This window comes from Dromaius novaehollandiae, chromosome 2, assembly GCF_036370855.1.
Source record: "Dromaius novaehollandiae isolate bDroNov1 chromosome 2, bDroNov1.hap1, whole genome shotgun sequence".
Taxonomy (NCBI): domain Eukaryota; kingdom Metazoa; phylum Chordata; class Aves; order Casuariiformes; family Dromaiidae; genus Dromaius; species Dromaius novaehollandiae.
This window is the reverse complement of record NC_088099.1, coordinates 78597784-78622343: the sequence shown is the minus strand read 5'-3', so window position 1 is coordinate 78622343 and position 24560 is coordinate 78597784. Positions and strand designations below refer to the sequence as shown.

Below are 24560 nucleotides of genomic sequence, written 5' to 3'. Positions count from 1 at the left end.
CACCTGTGCGCGGTACCTGCCCCGGGGCAGGGAGCGTGTCGGCTCGCCGCAGCCAGCCATGTAAGGCAGCAAAAGCGGCGGCGCGCGCGCGCGCCCTCGCTCGCTCGACCCCCCAGGTTCCCCGCCGCGGGAGGCGGGCACGGAGGCTGCCGGGCGGGCCGGGCGGCCTATGGAGGCGGGCAGCGACCGGGGGAGGGCGGGCGGCGGCCAATGGCGGCACGGGGGGCGGGCGCTGGCGGGGCCTCCGCGCCGCACCGGGCTATGCTGTGTTGCAGCGTGCCGGGCTGACAGCGGCTGGCAGTAGCGCCGCAGCCCGGGACAGGCGCAGGTCGGGTTGTAGGAGCCGCCGCCCCGCGGAGAGCCGCGGGTAAGTGGGCGCTTCTCGCCGGGCGGGTGAGGCAGGGGGAGGCGCGCTGAGCCCCTCTCTCGGGGTTGTTGCTTTTTTTTGGCGGGGGAGAGATGCTTCTTTCCCCCTCTCTTTTTTTGAGGGGTGGCTAATTAATGCCCCCGCAGCTAATTGAGGCGCCAGGGGAGGGAGGCGGCGGGCGTGCTGGAGGCGCTGCCGCCACCTGCGCGCAGCGGTGCGCCCTGGCGGCCTCTCGCCGCCTCGGAGGCAAACGCGGCGCGCCCGTTATATAATGCCCGCGGGGGGCGGCGGGTGGCAGCCGCTGCTTTCTGCGGGCTCGACGCCTGCCTGTCGCCCTCCCCCCATACGCGTCCCCAGAGGCGCCTCTGCTACTCCCGCGACTCTCGGGTCGGGCAGGAGGGAGGCTCGGGGCGCGGCCCGGCCCGGCTCGGCCGCACCCGCGCGGCCGCCGCCCAAACCGCCCCCACCGCTCCCCTTCTGTGCGCTGGTGCAGAGCCAGCGGTCCCCTTTCAGGGGGATCGATGGGTAGAGATGATTTGCTTTTTATTTATTTATTTTATTTATCTTTTGAACCCTCCAAGTGTTAGTCCAAAGGGCTTTGCCACCCCGAACTGCCCCTGCATGGCGTCCTCCCTGCAAGCCAGCATCTGGTGTGGGAGACGGTTTAGGGACTGCAGTGTGAGCTCTGCAGGTATAAAGCCACGCACCGTGTTCTAGGTTGGAAGACAGAAGATAAAATCCTGTGGATTAATCTGGCCTCCCCAACCCCATCTGCCTGGTTTGAGAACAAATTAAAAAAACCCAAAAAACAAAAAAACGGCACATCAGCAGTACTTGTAAATATTTCTTCAATCTTGGGTAAAAGCTATTGTACCTGGCTGAGATTCTTCCACAAGCAAGCTGGGGATGTGCTGCGTGATGCTGAATACACATGTGGAACATGTGTGTCTTAAACATTGACGGTTTTGAATCTTGCAGTTGATTGCCGGCTCACAAAGCAATTTTCCTGTTGATGTTTTGCAGGGTCTACATGGGCAGGATTGTGGAGGAAATTCTTAATGATTTGTCAGGGGCTTGCATAACCTTTTATTTATTAAGAAAAGATTAAGATTGTTAATTAAGATTTTTACAGATCCTTCCCCCATACAACCTCTCCCCTCACCCCCCAAAACCAGAAAGCTGTACTGAATGCTTTTGTGCCTCTCTGCATAACAGCCATATGCCTGCAAATAGTCTGTTGTTTGTAACCACTGAAGAGTATGTCCAGTGTTAAATCATAACACGGTGTAATACTTGGACAGCATGCCTTGCAAGGATCAAATTGAAGATAAAGTTCACATAGGAATCTCCTGCGGTGATTACACGTGACCCTTGCAAATGTGAGAAGAGGTTTTTATAAATGAAAATATGCATCTGGCAGTTAGTTGTTTCTGTGCCTGATTTAAACTGTGGATTGACTGTGCTGAAAAATAACTTTTTTTTTTTTTTTTAATGATAGATCTATTCCACTTATTCTCTATGTAGGCAGCTGTTTGATAGAAATTGTTTTACTTGAAGCTTGAGCGTAAGTAGAAAAGAAGGTTCTTTTAAGAAGGAAGGAGGGAGGCCAGCAGTTTTGTTTATTTATGCTAATATAAATTTATTCTGAGTGCATGTAGAGACAGCCAATTGTACTTAATATCGTATCTAGCAGTGCGTTAGAGGATGAACCATTTAATGTTTCAACTTGATAACTTGCTCTTAGATAATAAGCTAAGATACAAGTTAAAATAATCCATCAAATATGTTTGTTTCATTGCATGATTGGATTATATAAGTCTTCGGTGTGAGGACGTGACTGTATCTGCAAGCCTGTTTCACTGCATTGAAGAAATAGCAGGAACACTCTTTCCTGTGGGGTAGTCGCTTGTTAATGTATTGTCCTTTTTATTAGTGCAGGCCTGCTGCTTGCTGCCCTTATATGAGTGAAATGAACTCTTAGATTTTCAGCAAGCAGTTACAGAGGTATTTTTTCTCTCCAAAGTCATTTTTTTGGAGCCTAATGAAAATTAATTGCAGGTATATAATTCTTATCCCCAGTGTTTCTCTGTCATACTGGTATGGCTATTCCATGTTAAAGAAGTAACTAAGATCCATTGTGCTTGTTGTGAATTTCCAGTTCTCAGCTGCTTGCATTTAACATTTGTTTTAATAGAACTATAGTGGGGACTATAGCACCATTGAACTGTAGCGCCAGCTGTGGTTAAGCATTAGTACCGTTATATTCTTGTATTTCCCTTCTCAGCAGTGGAAGTTCTCTTTGGACTTAGGTCTTTACTCGCTCTCCCCTCAGTTCAGTCTTGTGCTATGTGCTGTGCCTGGGCATAAATGCTGTTAGGTGCTTCTGCCAGCTGGTTAAAAGGAGACATTTTGCTCATCATTTGTATTGCATTAGTGTCTAGGAGCTGTGGTCAGCTGTGAGTATAAAGTCTCAGGGTGCTTTCAGTCCCTGTAGTGTCTGTAAGCTCAGTTTTTCTCTGATCAAATTTTCTCTCTGTCAGTGGCATCAGCTTGGTTCTCTTGATATGTTTACTTGCAGGTGTTATGCAAAGGCTCCCTGTCTTACCTGTGTTTGAGGAGATCCCCCTACTGTACATCTGATTGCCCAGTCTTTTCTTCATGGGCCATGAGAAAATACTTTGTCTAAGCAGTTGAGGCTTCTCTTGTGTTTTGTTTTAATTGGTGTGAATTTCTTTTTCTTCCTTTTCAAAAATGCCATATTCACTTTCTTCTTTGAGGACTGTTCTGGATGCTGGCTTGTATCCTTGCCAGTGTGTGGAACAGCATAATCTTTGGGACCTGCTTATTTCTTTGTCTGACAAAGATGGTAGTCCAGCAGAGCAGAACAGAGCTGGGAATAAATACCTAGTAAGTGGGATCCTCAAATGGTATAGGGCTACATGATTGGGGGCAGGGGGAACACAGGACAGAGTTCACCAGTACGTAAGTTCAGATGGATGCATATGTTGATGCTGCTGTCATTGTAGTTGAAACCTTATGTAAGGGATGTGGTGGTATTACAACATATTGTAGAGCTAGTTAATCAGGTGGAGGAAGAATTTTTGTTTGTTTGTAAGTGTTGGTGGGTGAAAGCATGTTTTTAAAAATATATTCTGATGGAACTGTTGCTCTTAATGGTCTGTGCATGTGTGTATAAGTGCTTCAATTCTGCATATATAAAGAGGTGATTTTTATGAAGTAGTCTTTTGGAGAGGAGGAGTCTAATTTACTAAAAAAATAAACAGTTTTTGTGGGTCAGTGATCTTGTAGCGTTGACTACATAGGTGAATAGCAACAGTTTTTATGATAGAAAGGTAGGAGCTGCTTGTCAATAGTCAAAATAATCTGTGCTTGATAATGTCTTTTCCAAGATTGTTCCTTTAATGATGTATATAACTTCATCAGAGTCTGAAATACTGTTTTGCTGAAGAAAGACATTGGGTGACTTGAGTAATCAGCTTTATTGTAACTGTGGGTGTATCCAGGTGAAAGCCTTAATGCAGCTCTATAATCTGGGCAGCCTTGCCCTGTCCATAGTGCTAGATACAAGCGTATTGTTAAGAGAACTCTAAAGGCTTTAGCCATGCAATTCCTCAAAAGGCCTGTGAAAGGATTTAATTTTGTATAAATAAATACAGATAAGTAGATTTAGATAGAATTTTGACAGCTTTGCTTGATCTGCAGTGTCCACTGCTCTTTTTCCTTCTGTGTTATGTACTGGGGAGGATGCGTGGTTCTCATTCACTTGAAAAACACACATGGAGAAATGTGCCCAGAGCAGAACTCAGAAAAGGAGCGCCTTAACTCTGATTCCTACTGATAGCTGTGCAGGAAGGTTAAGGGAAGCTTTACGAGCGTTGTCTAAAGCATTACATCTTATTAGGAGGAAGTTGCATTTCTCCAGCTGTTTATTCCATTCCTCAGCTTGAATGTTTATGCAAAAATGTGGGAAAAAGATTCCATCTGCTGTGCTTTGTCTCTGCTGTTGTTATTTGGCATAAATAATTACATACAGAAAATAAATGAGAGTTCCCTTTAACTCTGATTCTTTAACATTTTAAAAAATTTGATCTAAAACATAGATCAAATACTAAAATAAAACAGATACATTTGACAAAATCTAATGCCTTTTGCAGTTTGCTAATGTTTATGAATCTAGTTTGCTTATACAAAAATAGTACCTCTCATACTCTTTGAAAAGTTGTCACCTTGGTTTCTGCTTGGTTTGGATGGGAGGTCTTAAGACATATTGGATGGTACCTGTTTCTGGTGTGCTGGAAATGGTTTCATCAAGTATGCAGAAACAGATTCTGATTAAAAAGTGAACCTTAAGCAACTGCATCCTTACCAACACTTGGTGGGAGGGAAGGATTAGAGGGAGAATGGAAGGTAAAAAGAGGTAACAGTTAACATAAAACCACTATGCTGTGTGCCTGTGGGCAGAAATCTTTGTGATTTACCTGTTTTTTTTAAAGGTAAATGACCTTTCAGGTTTAAGACCATCTAAGAAATCTGAATGCTTGTAGCTGGGCCAGGCCCAGGAGCTGAGAATGTAGGTGTGGGGTGGTAGAGGCTGATGCATTTATGATAGGAGAATCAAGCAGAAATAGCAATCTTACTCTGAGGTTAAAATGGAAGTAGAATTATTAATGTTAGCAATCAACAGCGCTTTGAATTTTTATAGTAATTACAGATTTATTTCAGATTTCTGGCTCTGCTAATTGCATTGCCAGGGATCAGCCATCTCTCTCCTCTCCCCCTACTGTATTTTCTGATTCTTGACAAAATCAGCAGATTTCTGGCTGCTGATTTCTTGAACATTCACTCAAATCTTAGACATGAGCATACCCTCTGACTGAATGTAGAATGCTCTTTTTCTTGTCCAACTAAATAAATGTGCTTTTGCAGATCTGTGTCAATCTCTTACATTTTCCTCCCTTTGGAAGATGAAGATGCAAGGAGGATCAGTCAGATGAAATTTGGGGAATGAACTAGGGAGTTTTTTTTTGCTCTGAATACCTGTTACAGAGTCTGAAGAGCTGCATGGTGATTCTTGGCTTCAGGACTAGCAAAGGTCAAAAGCCTTCCTGAAGTCAAGGTAGACAGCATCCACTGTTCTCCCCTCATGTCCCCAGCCAGTCATTCCATCAGAGAAGGCTCTCAGGTTGGTTAAGCCTGATTTCCCCTTTGTGAATTCATGCTGACTACTCCCGATCACTTTCTTATCCTTCGTGTGCTCGGAAATGGTGTCCAGGATAAGCTGCTCGAGGGTGACCATGATGCTCAGCGTTAATGTGGCTTTGGGAACCAGTGGAGCAGTTTTGGAAGTTGCAGTGGACCTAGGTGTTGCAGGTGAGAAATAAGGCTGACTTATGCAAAAGCCAGCATTGTAGGAAGAAGTAGATGTTAATAACACCACTATTGCATTGCAACTCTGCCATTGTGCTACTGAATATTTTCCTTAATTTTGTCAATCTCAGCAGTCTCCTGAATAGAGTCTGCTTGATGCTTTTATGTTTTTCCACTTGTTTTTAAAATATCTTTCCCTCTTTAAAAAATTTGAACTGAAGGTTTTGCTTAGTTCACAGGACTTATGACATCATCTTAGCCAACTGTAAATATTCTAAAGAACACCTGGATTTAAAATTTGCCACCTTTTATATTAATTGGAATATGTCTGAGGCTTTAAGTTTCTATTTTAGTGCTAGCAGAATAGATAGGTTGATTTATTCTAGTCCTTTGTGCTGTCCAAGGATACACTCTTACTTGTTTCTGTGGCAGTTAATAATGCAACAGGGCTTCCATTAAAAACTGGTTTTGTAACACATGCTGCAAGTGAAAGCAATTCAACTTATGCTAGGGCAGCATGTTTCCAGCAAGCTAGAGGCTAGCTAGACAAAACAGATGAGAAAGTACATAACACACCCCAAAATCCTAGGCACCCTGATTTTTGAGAGAGTTCCCTGTTAGTTTTTAGAAAAGCATTGTTTGGTCTGGAGATCATAAGCTAAGCTAATACCTTGCCAGTTAGTGACACTATTTGCATCCATAGAGTCAATGAACTTGTATTACGAGCATTGGTCTTCTAGGCACTCCATAAAGTCATGGCCTGGACAGGGCAGAAACTGCAGTAAATTCTGAAGACCCGGTAGGCTCCATGGATATTTTAGGGTGTGTAAGCTGCTGAAACTGTTAGCAAAGAAACTCTGGGTTTTACAAAGTCTTCAGGTCTTCCTCATTGGTACTGAGAGGGATGAATCTTTTCCAAGAGCAGTTCCTCCAAATCTAAAACAAAGCCATTCCCACAACATATTGCCACCTGGAGAATATGTGGATAAAGTGAAAGAATGTAAACTGAGGTAAATCCTTTTATAGAGCTGACTGTTGGTCAGTACTGAGGCTCTGGCCTATTTATGCTTGTGTTGATACAGCTATTGAGAACTGGCAAACCAGAATTCATAAAAGCAACAGCTGCTCTGCTAGTCCCCTGATTTTTGAAGGACTCTAGATTAGTGCATGGCTTAATATAGGGGAGTTTTCCACCCAGCTCTTCATCTGCAGATGAGTAAGTATTGCAGTCTCTGGCTGAAAAGAAGTTCCACGATATGAGGAAACTTTTTCTAGTGGTGTGGATGTGCGCCTAAGAACAGAGATATGCACTCTCAGTCTAGTTTTAGCATGAGTTACTCATGATTTCTGTCAGATCAGTCCCTAGCTTTCTCTCTCTCTCTCTCTCTCTCTCTCTCTCTCTCTCTCTCTCTGTATAATCTGCTGTAGTATTCACCTATTGCAGAGTGAGAGAAGGGACAAGAACTGTTGGTTTATGATATGAATAAAGGAGTATTATCAGTACAGACTATGCACAGCAGTACATAACATCTTCCAGTTACCTGACCTGGGATTTCTGGAACTCTGGTTAGTTGGGACAGAGCTTCCTGAGCTCTTAGATCTGTTCACACTTCTTCGCGGAATCACAGAATGGCTGAGGATGGAAGGAATCTCTGCAGATCATCTAGTCCATCCCATTACCGGGATCTTTAACAGACAAACTGTAACTATGGTCCAGCAAAACAAGGAGCATCTGTGACAATCTTTGCCAGCTGCAGGGGAAGAGCAGAACCTTAGTGAATCTAGCCTTTAACTTCTGCTTTAGGTAGTGAGGGTTTCTTTGAAATGACCGTTTTGCATATCAGATTTCACCAGTCAAAACTGAAGCATTCTCTGCAGGGTTCTGCCCCGCCCCCCCCCCCCCCCCAACTCCTCACAACATGCTCGTGTGAAGTTGGTCTATTGATGGCTGAGAGAACTAATTTTAGAAGGGAACTTTCTTTCTCAAGGCCAAATGTGTTCCTTTAAGCTTTTTTCCTGTACCAAGTTTAAGCTTTTAATTTTCTTAGTTCTATATTTGTCTATGATGTACTAGCAAATTGGAAAACACAGGTTTTTTAATAGTTGCAGAAATTTTATGGTATGTGAAATTTGGGGGCTGGGCTAAGGCATTTAGAGAGTTGTATGAGCTTGATCTCTTGTTATGGGGAAATTCATGTTGCCTGCTTAGACATCTAATTTAAGGGGTAGGTATCTTGATTTGTGGGAAGTGTGCATGGGAAAATGCAGCAACTGAAAGCAAGTAAAAAAGCTTTTAAATAGATGTAGCTATCATACTGCAAACAGTATAAGACAGTAGTACAGGCAGAGAAAATGTAGCTGATTTAAAAATTACATTTGGTTCAGAAAATCAGAATCCTTTCAAGTGTTTCATCTGATTATTTGAAATTACTAGATGCTTTTGAAAAAATATGTTTCAGATGTTTGCAGTGGCATGGAGGTTTTCTTGCTTATAGTTAGTGAACTATACAATTGCCTTACCTTTCGAGTGTATTGACGCTGAGCATGGCTTCTAGACTGGATTGCTGCAAGCAAGAAGAGGCTTCCCCTGAAAATCTCTTAGAAGGTTTATTCAATGTGCAATAAGATTGCTAACTGATAGGACCACTTACTATAGCAGACCTTTACTTTCTCTTGTCCTCTTATTTGCTTATGGACTTAACTTTGGTTTTTAAAATCCTATATGGATATTAAAAACCAGACTTTTTGCAGATGCTTGCTCTCTTCCTTTGTCTACCCAGTTAGGTTAGCCTGGAGACTTTGTTTTTAGTTTCCAGCTCCTGTGGATTTGAGACGGTGTACGTTTTGAAGAGACTTCTGCTTTTGGAGTCATGCTTTCCACAGGACAGAAGTAGTTTATAGGTCTTACAATCTGATTTTTAATGTAATTTCTTTTGCATAGCTTGTGTCAGCAGTGTTTTTATTTTCTTTGTACATTATCTCATGACCTGTTCTGGTAGCAAAAGAATGTGTGTAGCCATTTAAATCAGAAAGTTTAGATTGGTCTAGACACTGTTTTGGTTTAATTAAAAACAAACAAACAAACAAACGTCTACATCTGTATGTGATGTAATGCTTGTACTAGTTTCCAGTTTACCCGGGAGGTGCTTATTATTTTAGAATTTCAGTGCTGGGAGACATTCAGCAAAAAATATTTTAGTTGCTCAGAGTGCAGACAGGGTGAAAGGTAATGGAATGGTGAAGTTTTTAGCTTTTTAATGAGTTTTAACTATTCCATCTGATTCTGTACTTTTCTTATTATTTTACAAGTGCATATATAACTGTCAGGATACAGTTAGTAAATTCCTGTCATTTTAATTTTTAATTTAGCATTTCAGTTTGTTGGCCAGAACTTGTGCTGAACATATAAACAAGACAGAAGAATCTGCAGGCTTAATATGTTACTAGCTTTTTAAGCATTTACTTAAACATTTTCAAAATATGCAGTACTGCTTTGGCTGTGCTGCATTTGCTCAAAGTGTGAAGGACAAAGATCCTTTACTGAAGTAATTTTTATTAAAAGGTGTTTCTAGTTATGGATTGTAAATCTTGTTTCAGGAAATTCAGTATGCTTATCAGACTGTTGTCACTCCTATTTTCACCAGAGTTTCTCTTTTCAATACAAGTTGATTATCATATTTTAAGTATGGGTTTATGATTGTTGTTAATGATGCCAGGGTAATAGCAGAGCTCCTAGGAATTTGTCTGGTACAGTGCCAGTGCTTTATTTTAAGTACATGTTCTTAAAAAGTAGAATATTCCACTGTCAAATTGGAGACGAAATAGTGATTGTTGGCTGGGAATTGAATTAAGAAAAACTGTTCAAAAAATATGATTTCAATGTTATACTCTGGGAAAAATAGCAGTAAGTCTAAAGGAAGGGGTGGAGTTATTGTTCCAAATTTGAGTTCTGTTTTCATTTGCTTAAGATAGAAGACTCTAGCTAGTAGTGTGATCGTTTGGTGTTGATCAGGTATTCTCGTGTGGTCCAACCATTTCATGTTACAGTGAAAGATCGCAAAGGAGAGGTCTCTCCACGTTCAGGACTTCAAGGTTAGCAAAAGCCGTTGCATAGCAAGCAGTGGTTAGTGGATGCAGAATGGCTAGTTCTTTTGCAGCATGCAGGCCTGAATGGAAGAAGGAAGGAGTATGCCTTGGCTGTTCAAGTAACAGGTTAAGCAAAATCAGAGGGGGTAGAAGTTGAAAATTGTTTCCATAGCCGTGGAACTTCTTTTGGTTTACATACTGCGCTTTGATATAAGTTACCATTTGATGCAGAAATAAAACCTTAACTAGAAGTACGTGCCAATCTTTGCATATATTAACCACAAACTGTGTGCTAAAGATCCATTTGTGATTTCAGAAGGGTGTGTGAGGTAGTATGGTGGGCTTTCCAGCCTTTATGCCAGTATTTGCCAAGCCTGTGATACCTGGAGCACCTCTTTATGTAGTAAAATTGGTAGGAGCAACACAGATGTGTGTCTGAGCAACAGCCTGCACCTAGTTGCTGGGGCAGGCACACTGTCCCTAGGCCTTCCAGGGCCTCCTATTCCTGCCAAGCTAAGAGTAAATAATTCATCAGTGACTTGGATGAAGGGACGGAGTGAATCCTCTGCAAGTTTGTTGGTGATACAAAACTGGGAGGAGTGGCTGATACACCAGAGGGCTGTGCTGCCCATTCAGAGGGACCTCGACAGGCTGGAGAGATGGGCAGAGAGGAACCTCCTGAAGTTTGATAAAGGGAAATGCAGAGTCCTACACCTGGGGAGAAATGACCCCTGCACCAGTGCAGGCTGGGGGCTGACCTGCTGGAAAGCAGCTCTGCAGAGAAGGACCTGGGAGCCCTGGTGCACAAGTTGACCATTAGCCAGCAATGTGCCCTTGTGGCAGAGAAGGCCAGTGGTATCCTGGGCTGCATTAGGAAGGGTATTGCTAGCAGGTTGAGTGAGGTGATCCTCTCCCTCTACTCAGCCCTGGTGAGGCCACACCTTGAGTGCTGTGTCCAGTTCTGGGCTTCCCAATACAAGAGAGACATGGAGCTACTGGAGTGAGTCCAGTGAAGGGCTGCTAAGATGAAGAAGGAACTGGAGCATCTCCGCTATGAGGAAAGGCTGAGAGAGCTGGGACTCTTCAGTGTGACGTAGAGAAGACTGAGGGGGGATCTTATCCACGTGTATAAGTATCTGAAGGGGGGAATCTAAAGAGGATGGGGCCAGATTCTTTCCAGTGGTACCCAGTGACAGGACGAGAGGCCATGGGCACAAGCTGAAACACAGGAAGTTTTGCCTGACCATAAGGAAAAACTTCTTTACTGTGAGGTGGGTAACAGAGCACTGGAACAGGTTGCCCAGAGAGGTTGTGGAGTCTCCATCCTTGGAGATGTTCCAAAGCCATCTGGACACAATCCTGTGCAACATGCTTTAGGTGACCCTGCTGGATCAGGGGGTTGGACTGGATGATCTCCAGAGGTCCCTTCCAGCCTCAACCGTTCTGTGAGCAGATAGGCAGAATGCACAGGCTTCTATGGCATGCTGTTGGTGCTCTCATGGTGTGTTTGTGGGCTGTAGTACGTCCTTTGGGCATCACTGCTTCATGCAAAGAGCTCTGGTGGAATTGTATGTTTCGTCTGCAGACGGTGACTTCCATGGATGAATGAATGAAGGAAGAGTAAGAAATTGTCTTCCTTTTTTTCCCGTCTTCCTTTTTTTCCTGCATTTTATAATGTCACCTGAAAATAGATGTTAGCGTTCTGTTCCTTGGTTTACGATTTCTTTTAAAGGGCAAACCTATCCAATGTGAACGTGAGGTAATCTGAAGTTTGTTCTCTGCAGTAATGACATCCTTTCTCAGTCCTACTTCATTCTGGAGGTGTTCATTCCAAGGGACTGAAGCTACAGTTCTTTGGGAGTAACAATTGGTTTTGCTAACAAGAGAGTTTTGTCTAAGAATTTCTGAGAATTTCCTTACTTATTAGCCCTTTGAAACGTTAATGTTTTCACTGCAATTTCCATTTTCAAATAATAGTTGTTAAAAACTCACAGTCCAGAAAATAAAAGGTTGTTTATTTTTCCCTTGGGAAATAAACCTAGATTGTAATATATACTATGTAAAAGGCAAACTTCTACTCAAGCCAGTAGGGTGCCATGGTGGATAGTATCTGAACTGTAGTGAATTCAGCTTGCTGTCTTTAAAAAACAAACAAACAAACAAAAATAATCAGTTGTTAAGTGTTCTCTTATTGGCTGATGTAATGGTGGTGAAAGTAGATTTATGCCTTATTTTGGAATGTAAAATGTTTCCTGGTCAGTTTTTTTAAACTAGAATATTTGTCTAGATGGGCAGAAAGTTACATAGTACTATATATAGCTATAATTGTTGTTGGATGGTGGAGGGCACTAAGTTCTTGCTAACTTTATAGTCTAATTATTTTTCATATGTTGTGACATGGACTGTAGCCTGTCCTTTTTTCAAAGACAGATTAGTAAAAGGTAAACTAGTGCAAATCAATGTAATGAGTTTTCCATCTTCTTTGTAGCACAATGGCTGACAATAAAGCAAAGTCGACTAAACCTGTGAATAAGACTCCTCCAAAGTCTCCTTCAGATCCAGCAAAGGAACGAGCAGCAAAACGATTATCCTATGATTCCAACAGCTCCCATGAGGGAGCTATGGCAGGAGAAATAAGTGCTCTGGAAGAGGCTTTTAGAAAATTTGCTATCCATGGCGATACAAGAGCCACAGGAAAAGAAATGCATGGGAAGAACTGGTCAAAACTATGTAAAGACTGTCATGTGATAGATGGAAAGAATGTGACAATCACAGATGTTGATATTGTCTTCAGTAAAATCAAGTAAGTTCCTTTCTGCCATCATTTTCTTATGTCCTCCCCCATGTTTTGTAGATGTCATCTAAATTTATCTTCTGTTGCTCACAAATATTGTGCTGTGTATTGTATGCCTTTGTCGCACTCTCTTTCATGTTCCTTTCTGAAATTGTGCTGCTTCACCTGAAGATACGCTTTTCAGCATCTGTCCTGATATCTTAAACTGACTTCAGCGTTGCAGGTGTTAAGATGTGCAGAGAGGTTTCATATGATCAAGGCAAATGCATGTTATTCTGAGAAACATGCTCTTTTTGACTGCTCTAAATGCTGTGAATGTTTGCTGAAGGATATTTGAAGCAAGGCAGGCTGTAGTCTTATGTCCTTCTAAAACTCAGCCTCAAAAGGCTGAGGCTAAGGTTGGATATGTACTAAGGCCTGAGTTCCAAGCACAGTCCTGATGTCCAGCACAACAGCTGCTCAGGTTTAAAGTAGAAGGTACCAGGGACTCCAAACTGTTGGTGATGGTGAGGCTGGGATGCGTACCCCCATGGCTATGATTCTTTGGTTAGGATTATTTTAGTCGTCCCAGCATATTCTTATGAGTAGGCTGGAGCTTTGGTGAAACTTTCTGTCCAAGTTGAAAACCTAGGCAAGACTTGATCCAGAAAGTGCTCAAGTCAAAGGGAAGACATTCAGCTATTTCAGTATATTCTGTATGAAACCCCAAATAATTTCCTGTTCTCATTTTATTTATATAATAGGATCACTTTCATCCCCCGACCCCACCATGTAACTGATCTGCTAGCCTTGCCTTTTCTGCTTTTTATTACCGCAGTAACTATTTAAATTGTTCCATGACTCATTGTATTTAGAGGCATGCTTCTTCTTTATTGTATTTGCACCTTGTAGGAAAATTTATTTGGCTTGTGCTCTCGATCGTTGTGGTGTAACGCTGGGGAGAGGACTTGCAAACAGAATTGCTTACAAGAGTAGTCAGGAAAACCTGCTACAGGCCCTGACCGTTTAGAGTGCATCAAGGCATAGAAAGGCAAAGAAGAAAAGGCCCTTGACCTTCACAAATTGTCCAAAGTAGCATGCACGGTTAGCAGGACGTTACTTACTTAATTTGCAAATGACTACATTGTTTATAAAAACCTCATCTGCTAGTTTTTTCCTAACATTTGTCATCTTTGGAGCTGAAAACTGTGGCGTTTGTGGCAAGTGTATTATTTTTCACAGCTGTTTCGTTCTTTCTCTTTCCTCAGGATCTTATCTAGGCCATTGACAACACTACATACACACAGTCTGACACTCTTGTTCTTGGCTTAGTCTTTTTCCTTCGAGTGCCTACTGATATTTTTTTGAAAGTTGTATCACCAGAGCTAGGCATGCTGTCAGTGAACCAGCTCATTTGAATGGGATTTAGGTTGTAGCATTATTTATTTAATTCTTCGTTGACTTGTGATGGAAGGTGTCAGCATTTATTTTCAAATATTCTTTGGTTTTCATCAACTTAAGTATTTCTCTGTTTCTGTCATCACAGGAAATAACAAATCTCAGAGCTATTTTGTCATAGCAGGTTCTGGGCAAGTTAGTGATGCAGCAAACTCATGGTATGGCATAAAATGTGCAAGCAGATTTAAAGCAGCGCCCATTTCGATGCCTTCTGGTACAGAATGAATCCAACTCGGTTCTACAAGAGTGAGCTGGGAAGTGTTGGGGACCTGTGGCTAAAGGGGAACATCAGCATATATTCTCTCTATTGTAGCATTTGCAATATTTGTGTACCTCAAGGTCCTTGTCTCTGCCCCTTTGGGGCCATGTCTGTACAGCAGGCGTGATGCTTTCTTAGCACTTTGTTTCCTGATGGTTGGAAAGTGCTGCCATTTCTGTCTGGAGAAGCATGTTATCTTTTCCTCTCTCCATCCAATATTTAATGGTTGGAAGACAAAAATAATTTTGCATTGGATTAAGTTATTTTAATGTATTGTTAATTACTTGCCTCTTCCTTACCTGCACATGCAGCATGTATTTTACATTCTTCTCTTTTTAAATTCTTTTATTTTTTTAATTAATAACACTTTAGTGGTGGACAGAGAAATTGTCAACAGCCGAGGTTTGCTATCTCACACTTTAGGAGGGTCTGTTTCTTGTGTCCATGTTTTCAATAGGTGTACTTCTAGATTTTCTAAAGTGTATTTTAGGATTTTGTTTTCAAGGGCATATGTCAGCAATTCTTTCTACCACAAATCACACTGATTTCACATATAGTATTTTAAGTTTTAATAAGGGAAGATTTAATGGGTTTGGTTGCTCAAGCATTGGTAATATGCCACATCCTAGAAGGCTTCTGTATAAGCTGAGCGTATTGGCTTTCTAGAGTATGTTCAAACAACTGCATTTCCTTTTCTCCTTTGCTTCACATTTAACTCAAAGCTATAGGATAAGGATAATTTGGTGATGTATGAAGAAAGGCCTACCCACAAAATGAACTCTTATGCATTTCCATTTCACAAGCAGCTTTTTCCCAGAGAGAATTACAGTTGCCATCTAGGACAGTGGTAGACTTTCCAAACAGGTTTTTGGTCTTTCTCTGCAAAACCAGCATTCGGCTGGGCTTGTTTGCTGGCTAGCTGTACTTGTTGTTTGTGAGAATTGAACATCTTGTTTGAACGTTAGAAAATAATTAATCTTGTAAAAATGTTCTTTGGATTTATGAATCGTTAGGTCTGTGTGTAAAGCCTCTCTCTGTCATCTTGCTAACTTCCTCTGGTTTCATGCTACAGACCTGCTGGTTTCTGCTACAGATCCTATCAAAATGCTAGGTAGGAACTGTGTGTTGCTGATAGGGCAAAGATTAGTTTCTGGAAATTAGCAACTGATATGTTTACTAAAGAGCTCCTAAAAGATGGTTTTAATTCACTGATTGATAACTTTCTCTGTTGCAGAAGAGAGTTTATCAGTTCAGTCCTGAGAAGTAATGAACATTTTTCTAGATGCAAAACACTCCTGGAATAGGTGAACTAAACTTCTGAAAGTTATGACTAGTCCATGGTATTTCTATAAAGCTGGAAGTGTGTGTCTGTCTTTCAGCCCTTAGTTCAATTAAGGTTAAATTTATGCTGTTATAAAGTTTGAGGAAATACTAATGTAGCTTTGATACAAATAAGAAAATAGCTGTAATATGCTGTTTTTCCTCTTCATGAGATCAGACTGAAGTGTAATTTGTCTGTTCATCTTGCATAAAAGATTCACTGAAAGTGTTCATGTAAGTATGACATTTTTATGTACTTTAGGATAAGAGCAAGGAAATGGTCTAATGCAAAGAATGCACAGTAGAAGGCACAATAGAAGAATTGCTGGAAGTGTTCTCTGGTAAGAAAAGAAGAAAATTGGTGTTCCCACCCCCGCCATGTATTTCTGTTCAACGGTGATTTGGAAGTTCTTAAGAAAAGTGTTCACAAATCCTGACAATTTGATGGATTTTAATACATACTGCTATTACAGCTATTGCTATATTAAAACTTCATTTAATAGATGTGTCGTCTTCTGCATATTTGTTGTTTTTCTATTTTAAAAACTTTATGTTGTCATCTAAGAAAATACAAAAAAATTAAGCAGCAGTGAATTTTGCACTGGAATCACTTGAAATGAGCAGCTGAAGTACAGTTTAGAGTGTGGCCATATGGGTGAATATTTTTAGTATAAGTTGCTTTCCTACAGATCAGAGGAAAACCACCTATATTTATGCCAAATAATTGGGTTAACTTAAAGTTCGGATAGACTGGCAAATATGTAACAAATACCTAAAAAAAAAAATTTTACTTTTCTGTGTCATAAGAACATATAAAGATACCCTACATTACCTTTCTATGCATATTGCATCTGGAAAAGCAAAAGAAATGTTGAGTAGTGAATTATAAAGTTTTACAGTGTCTTATGGGATGAAATCTATTAAAAAAATGCATCAAAACTGACAAAAATTTATATGGTTGTAAATGCAATTATGTAGTAAGCTTTCCTAGCTGTGTTTTATAGTTTCACAGTCAAAACTTGAAATGTTGGACTCTTTTTTCTTCATACCGTCTTTGGATTGCATACAACAGTAACAGAATGCTTGTGAGGTACATTTTCATTTCAAAGCTAGCTCCTTGCTTAAAGTTATGTAAAAATCTTCTTTGATAATTCCTATCAAGATATCTTTCTCTCCTTAATGTGGCAAAAATGAAGCAAACCTCTCCTCTGAGAAATCTGCTCATATCATAGGTAAGAAAAGAAGGTTGAAAATACTTTGTGGGAAGTAATTTTTTTTAACTGGTCCCTAATTTCTCAGTGCATTTAGTGCCGTACCTGAAGACAAGTTGAAGTCACAGTCATACTCTAGGAGAAGGAAGCTTTTCACAAATTATTGGATGTGAAACAAATAGTATTTCACCATTTTTGTAATGATAACAACTCCATTATTCCCTGTAGTTCAGGCTTCTGCTAAAACACGGGGTTTTAATATAAATATCTTGGTAATATTAGCTCACTCCAAAGCATTCCTTTTTCATAGACTATCTGAACTTTATACAGACATCTTTCTTTTGTATTTGGCATATTAGGAGTGGTAATTCAATCTGGACATGCTGAATATAGAGACATATATCTTGCAGACCTGCAGTAGCATTTGGAAATGGGTATTTTTCATTCAAATGGGGATTCCCTGGGCATCTTTTTTCGTAGCTGAAGCAGTTGCCTGCCTTCTTGGTAAATTTCCTCATTAACTGGCTGCTCCTTTTATATTGCTCCTCCATTGCTAATGGCAGAGTTGTACAAGTTTGGAGGCTGTGCGCCTTGCAGTGCACTTGCAGGGTATAATATGGGTTTAGTGAATCTTGTTGCCTTTCAGAAAGCAAGCTCACTGGTGACACAGGAGAAGGGCACAGAAATGTTCTGCCTTTGGTATGAAAAGCAACATGTGGCTGCATTCCTCTTGTTAATCCAGCAAGACAGTGAGACACAACACTTAGACAATCAGTCTAAGAACTTGAGTTTTTTGTATTAAAGAAGCAGAATATCCAAGAAGAATAGATGTTACTGATCTCTGACCAGCATACTGGCATGTTGCTTTAGGAACATAAATTTCTTTGTTTATTGGGGTCAACAACTGCTCTGGGCAATTTGATATGTTAGCTATGCCATGCACATACTCCACTTGTTGGATGCAGTTAATATGGTAATAGTAATAGCCCTGATATAAATACCTCTGCTCTTATTTTAGAAGTGTGACCACTCAGCACTGCAAGAAAATGGTTTAAGCACTGCCATAAAACTGCTAATTCTATGACATTATTAGATTGAAAAATCAAAATATTTCTGTTTATACTGGCATGTTGCTATGGTTGCAGGCAGGCCTGGGTGACGTCACGCCTTGGATCCATTGTGAGCATTTATTTAGGTAGTTGTCTCCATGGAAACATTTGTTTGTTTTGATGTTACTATGTGTTAAATTTTAAACAAATTTTTGTGGTTCTTTACTGGATTGCTATTGAAGTCTAGTTAATCTACAGAAGCTCTGTAAATATACCTGACTCCCCACCCTCTAAAAATATTTTTGGGAAAAGATCAAATGAAGGCATAATTGTCCTCTTAAATTCCAGTAATAGTTTCTTATGTTGCTTTGACATGTTTCCTTGTTGCTGAGGAAGCCATGTGTTCGAAAGGCCAGAAAACTCGCCTCCATCTTTTTAAGAAAGGAAGTTTTTGTTCCCATGGAGAAGCCTCACAACACACTGTATTGTGCCCTGACTCCTGCAGGGAGCCACCCGTTTTCTGTCCTGAGGACATCTCACCAGTAAGCCGTCTGCCTAGTTCCCACAGTCTGGACTGACAGGTTGCTGCAGCGATGCCTCTGCCTGAGAGCAGCCACATCTTAATTCAGCAGCAGTGCACCACTGCTGTACGACCATGGAAGAACTAAAACAGATGATATTTGCACTGAGCAGCTGGCAAGATAACTATTGGCAAAAATGAGTATACGCTTTCACCATTTGCCAGCTGTAATACAAATGTTGTCTTTTTATTATATTGAATGATAATGATACTTCTGGCTGTCTTCACATATTTGAAAGGACTTGTACTTTGAAACCTGAGCTCATTCAGAACAGATATCTGCCCGTGAAATTGCTCTGAAGCATCTTCTGTTTAATAGATGCTTTACTGAGGTCCCTTTTAAATTTTTTAAGTACATTTCATCATGTAGTGTGATGTATGAATTGGTGTTTATAAATATATGAAGCGTAGTATAGTTTCAAGTTGTATTTTACTTCCCTGCTGGAGGGATTCTTTTAATAGTGGCCCAGAATGTGATTTGTATAATCCTTTGTTATGCATGAAGTAGACAGAACAGTTAACTTGGGTACTTTAATAGGTCTGTGTCAGGAAATAAGTAGGTACAGAATGGTATGCAAGGGCATAATCTGTGCTAATAATTCTCTCACTTCCAGCAATTTTGAAGCAGTGCAGTTATAGATGACAAGGTAGGTAAGCTACAATGTGGAGCTTTTTTTTTTTTTTTTTTTTTTTTACCACCTATGCTTTATTTTAATTGAAATTAGCATCCAATTTCCTTTCTTGTCCAAAAAACAAACAGTAAGGCTGCTCTTTGTGGTTTAGCCTTGAAGGGCTTCTTTTTGTGTAAAAGCAAAGCAACTCTTCTCCCTTTCCTGCCAAGTGACCTAACTTCTAAAAGTGTAACAGTGATCGTTTGAGAAGAGATGGATTTGCATTCAATTGATGCAGTGCAGGCTTGTTTTGTGCATGTAAAATGGATAAGTTCTCTACCCAAAGTGTCACGGTTCAAAATTCACAGTACATTACTGAATTCCAAAGAGTTTTGGTCTTATCAGGTGTTAACAAGCAGTTACTTACAAAACTGCAAGGACAGGAGGCCTTGAACTTTCTCTCCTTGAGTATCTAGTGTACATGTTGCTCTTGCATTAGCCCAGTGGTGCTGCTCTCAGCATACATCAGGCTTTAGCATGAGCTGTGTGCTCCCCCTGAGCAGGAGTCAAGTGAACAATCACACCAAAGTGCTGTAGGCTGATGATGATTTTTAACACCTTTTTGTTTTAAAAAATATGCGCATTAAAACCTAGAGATAGACTGGCAGGTGTTTTGTTTCCCAGTCAATTTGGAATGCTATATGATACCGTACACAGTATCATACACCAGCTTGCTTGGTATCTGCTACAATTTATAACATATTCCAGTGGTGGACAACAAGGACTTACTGGTTTAGAGTAGAAGTAGGGCTCTGGTATGAAATCTTACCTCATGTCTTTTTTTTTCCTGCAAGTCAGCCTAGTCTGCTCATATAATTGCACCATCATTTGCAATTGTCTGTTACGTATCTGTAAAAAGTTACATAAAATCTGTGTTACTTACAAAGTTAAATGTTTTACTGAATAACAAGCAAGATTGTTAACCATGAATATAGACTTCATTCCTCATTTTGTCTGGATTAAGATAGAAGATAATTGAAGATGTAAAGGCTGAGGGCAGCCTTGGCTGCAGCAAACAGGAGACTGGAGTTCAAGATTCTGAGAGGAGTGAGCAAGGCAAACAGCAGAACTGCAACCCTGGAGTTGAGAAGAGCAGTTTGGCTTGTTCGGGGTCCCCTGCTTGGCAGGATCCCCTGGGAAACTGTCCTGGAGGGCAAAGGAGCCCAGGAGAGCTGGTTGATCTTCCAAGACAGCCTGCTCAGAGCACAGGAACAGTCCTTTGCAATGTGCAGAAAGTCAAGCAAGCATGGCAGCAGGCCAGCCTGGGTGAACATGGGGCTTCTGACTGAGCTCCAGTGCAGAAAGAAAGTAGCCAGAAGGTGGGAGCAGGGAGAGGCTGCATGGGAGGAATATTGCCTGCACGTGATGGAGCAGAGTTAGGCAAGCCAATATTCAGCTGGAGCTGAGACTAGCAAGTCTTGAGATGGAGAAGAACAAGGAAGGTTTCTGTAAGTACCTTGGCAGCAAAAGGAAGGCTATGGAGAGTGTGGTCCCCTTGGTCAGTGGGGCAGGGGACCTAGTGAAAAGGGACATGGAAAAGGCTGACATACTCCATGCCTTTTTTTGCCTCTTTTTTTTTTTCTCAGCAGGGCTCACCCTCGGGACTCCCAGGTCTCCGAGCCTGCTAGCAGAGTCTGTCCCACGAGTAAAGCAGTACCGAGAGCAGGGGAAGAGAGTTAGGGATTAGTTAAGCCATTTAGACATACACAAGCCCACAGGACCAGAGAGGATGTATCCAAGTGTGCTGAAGGAGCTGGCCAGTAGCATCTTCCAAAGGTCATGGCAACTGGAGGAGAAATGACTGATGACTGGAAGAAGGCAAACATCACCTTCATCTTCAAGAAGGGCAAAGAGGGAGGATCCGGGCCAGTCAGCATAACCTCAGTCACTGGGAAGGCTGTGAAGTGAAACATCTTGGAAGCCATTTCTGAACACACGAAGGACAAGAAGGTGGTTTGGAGCAGCCAGCATGGATTTACCAAGGGCAAGTCCTGCCTGAGCGACTTCATTACTTTCTCTGAGGAAGTGACTGGCCCTGTGGGCAAGGGGTAGGCAATGGATGTAGCTGGTATACCTTGCCTTTAGCAAGACCTTGGAGCCAGTCTCCCGTAGTCTCCTTACTGGCAGATTGGTGAGATTTGCCCAAGTAGACCCTAAGACAGGTGGAAAACGAGCTGGACTGCTGTGCTTGGAGTTGCGATCAGTGGTGCAAAGTCCAGCTGGCAGCCAGTAAGTAGGGATGTCTCTTGGCGGTCAATACTGGGGCCAGTACAATTGAACGTCTTCCTCGATGACTTGGAAGATGGGATGGAGTACTCTCTCAGCAAGTTTGCAGACAACAGCAACCTGAGGGGGAATGGTCTGGAGGACAGTGGCTGCTATTCAGAGGTACAGGCTGGAGAAAGGGGCTGACAGGAACCTCATGAAGTTCAGCCAGAGAAACTGCAGAGTCTTGGATCTGGGGTGGGATAACCGTACAGGCTGGTGTCTGACTGTCTAGGAAGCAGCTCTGAGCAAAAGGACCTGCGGATTGCGGAGGACGAGAAGTTGAATGTGTTAGCAGTGTGCCCTTGCAGCAAGGAAGGCCAATGCAGCAGGTCTCTGGACGTGATCCTTCCCTTCTGTTTGGCTGTTGTGAGACCTCATCTGAGTACCGTGTCTAGTCTGGGGCTCCCCAGTGCGAGAAAGGTATTGACGTAGTGGAGCAAGGTGCAGGGCTGCCAGGATGCTCGGGAGGCTGGAGCACGGGACATGCAGGGAGAAGAGGCTCTGTCAGGCTGGAGAAGAGAAGGCTAAGGGGAGACCTTATTGCTGCCCTCAGCTACCTGCCTGGAAGACATAGGGAAGACGGAGCCAGACTGCTCTTGGAAGTGCACAGCGATTGGATGGGAATCTCTGTCCTTGGAGGTGTTCAAGACTTGCCTGGAGAAGTCCCTGAGCATTCTGCTTTGAGACCTGCTCTGGGCAGGGGTTTACCCTGGGCACAGACTCATATGCAAAGGTTCTTGCCAATCTTAATTGTAATGTGACTTTTATGGTTCTAAATAAATCAAAGTGTTGACTGTTGTAAAGAACTTGATAGACATTAACGTATGGGTATAGAATCTGCTAGGATTGACTCTGAGCAGGTAGCTTTCCTCTCTCATTTATTATTTTTGTTCTCTGTGACCACTTCTTGTGAAAAGCATTATTTGCTGTTCTATAGCTCACCATGTCATTCTGTTCCTATATATACAACCATAATTAAGTGCTATTCTGAAGTTAAAAGGGACATTTTATAGGAACAAAGTGTGTGTGTATGTATGTACAGTGTTTTTATTCATGGAATAAGGACATTGACTAGAAATTATCCATCTCTTAAAGATTAATATAGTATTAATGCTGAAATTAAGATGTATTTAATCTGCCTGTGTGCATAAAGCTGCTAAAAGAATTAAGATGTGGTCCACTTAGGTCAATAAAAAATGTGATAGTGGTAAATGGAAGCACACAGAATTTGAGGTAGTGCCATCTTCTTTCAACTTCTTGTGTATTTTTTTAAACCATTTTTTTGATTCTTGTGCTCTTCTTATTATCCAGAGCTTTGAAAGGACTACTTTACAACTGAATCGGAATAAGTTTCATTAAAGAGTTATGGTAACATTATGTTGAAGAAGGACTCACCAAAATCCCAGCCTAAAAAAACCTAGGAAATCTGTGCATCTTGTCCGTTTTTTCTTTTTTTTTTTTGTCACCAGTGTGATTGTAGAGCTCTTCCTTAGAGAAGTGTTGGCATATGGTCTTCAACTTTATGAAAGGTCATGTTAATCAGGCTACTAGATGCCATGATTTGTGGTTGCTCGGAGCTTGGCATGCGAGGGAGCTGGAGCCTGGGGCTAATATTACAGAGGAGGAATGGAAAGGTTCATTTGTAAATGCTAAGTGTGCAACACATGATCTGCTCCTTAGAGCTGGGCACTACATGATCTTGTCTTGATGGTGTTAGACCTAGGCCAATCAGGCACTGTTTAACTTACTAATTTGAACTGGTTACTGGAAGCGATGTCAGATAGAAGGCACCTTCTCAATGTATTTTGATCGTGCTCCAGCATGACTGCTAATCAGTGAGAAGGTTTGGGTGCTATATATAGAGGTAAGGCTTGCAGTGTTAAAACACCCAAGCTGATGTTACTAAAAACTATTCCTTTGAAAGTCATCACCCTGACTTTATTAGATTGGAGTTACTTACTACTTCCAAATTTTGTTTTGTTTTGTGCTAAACTGAAGAAACATGAAGGAAATCTGGATGTTTCTTTTAAGTTTGATCTCTGTTCCTGACTTTCTGCAATATTTTTAGGTATGTGCCTGTATGCCTATGAATTTAAAAGAAATTGTTTTGGTGTGCAGTCCTGATATAATCAAAAAAAACCCCAAAGATTTTTAAAAAAAACCCAAAGAATTTCCTTTGAGGGGAAAAAAAAAATCATTTAATAGTTGGTTTTAGGCTTTAATTCTTTATTAACGTTCTGGATGTTATCATCAAATAAACAAATAATTTCAAGAAACATGCCAAGGTTGCTAACATTGCTGATTCTGAAGGCTCCCAGAACATTTTGATTACCTATACAAATCTTTATGGCAACCTTTTCTAGGAATAAATACAAATAGATGCTGAAGTGTTATGGGTGAGGGAGCACATACAGGAGGCTCTAAAATTTAAACAAGAGTTAAGGAAAGATTACTAAAATTGACAGATTGTAACCAGGAATACCATGGTTAAAACATGTATCACTTTATCTAATCACTTTATCTAATCACTTTATCTAATCACTTTATCTAATCACTTTATCTAATCACTTTATCTAATCACTTTATCTAATCACTTTATCTAATCACTTTATCTAATCACTTTATCTAATGCCCATCATGGCAGTGTTTTCAGCAGTGCAACTGCTCCCAGCTGCTGCTGCTTCTCTACATAGAACTACGGTTACTGAGCTACTGGTGCTTGTGAGGAGTAAAACCTGTATCTTGAGTAGCCATTGAATAGGGTATCTTGAGTAATTTTGGTAATTTTCCCATCACTAATATCATTTAGCACTAGCTGGAAAAAGATGCTTGATTTTTTTATTATTATTGCATATTTTTTAAGGTGAGGGGACAAGCAGTGTTCACAGTCTGCCATTTTGTTGACTAATGCTTGCCTCCAGTATTTCATTTGACTCACAGTTATTAAAAAGACACCATACCTAAAGCAGGAAAGGCATGTTACAGTACTGTCTTGGCCTTCTTTGTAACTCAGGCCAAAAAGCTTACTGCAATATTTTGCATCAAGCCGGTAAGTTTCTGTTTAAGTTGTGGAACAGCTTTAAATCAAATCTGAATATCTTTGTCAGTGATGTTAAGCAGTAGAAAATAT

General features: G+C 41.2%; 1 protein-coding gene across 1 annotated transcript in view; it reads left to right on the top strand.

Annotated features, from left to right (window-relative positions):
* The first annotated feature begins 251 nt into the window (after positions 1-251).
* The window catches only part of TPPP (tubulin polymerization promoting protein), a 67798-nt gene continuing 43489 nt past the window's right edge, over positions 252-24560 (top strand). Inside the window, exons 1-2 of the mRNA XM_064506812.1 lie at positions 252-367; positions 12330-12644. Of these exons, the coding sequence (XP_064362882.1) occupies positions 12334-12644 (311 nt within the window). The 5' untranslated portion in view covers positions 252-367; positions 12330-12333. The remainder of the gene's footprint in view (positions 368-12329; positions 12645-24560) is intronic.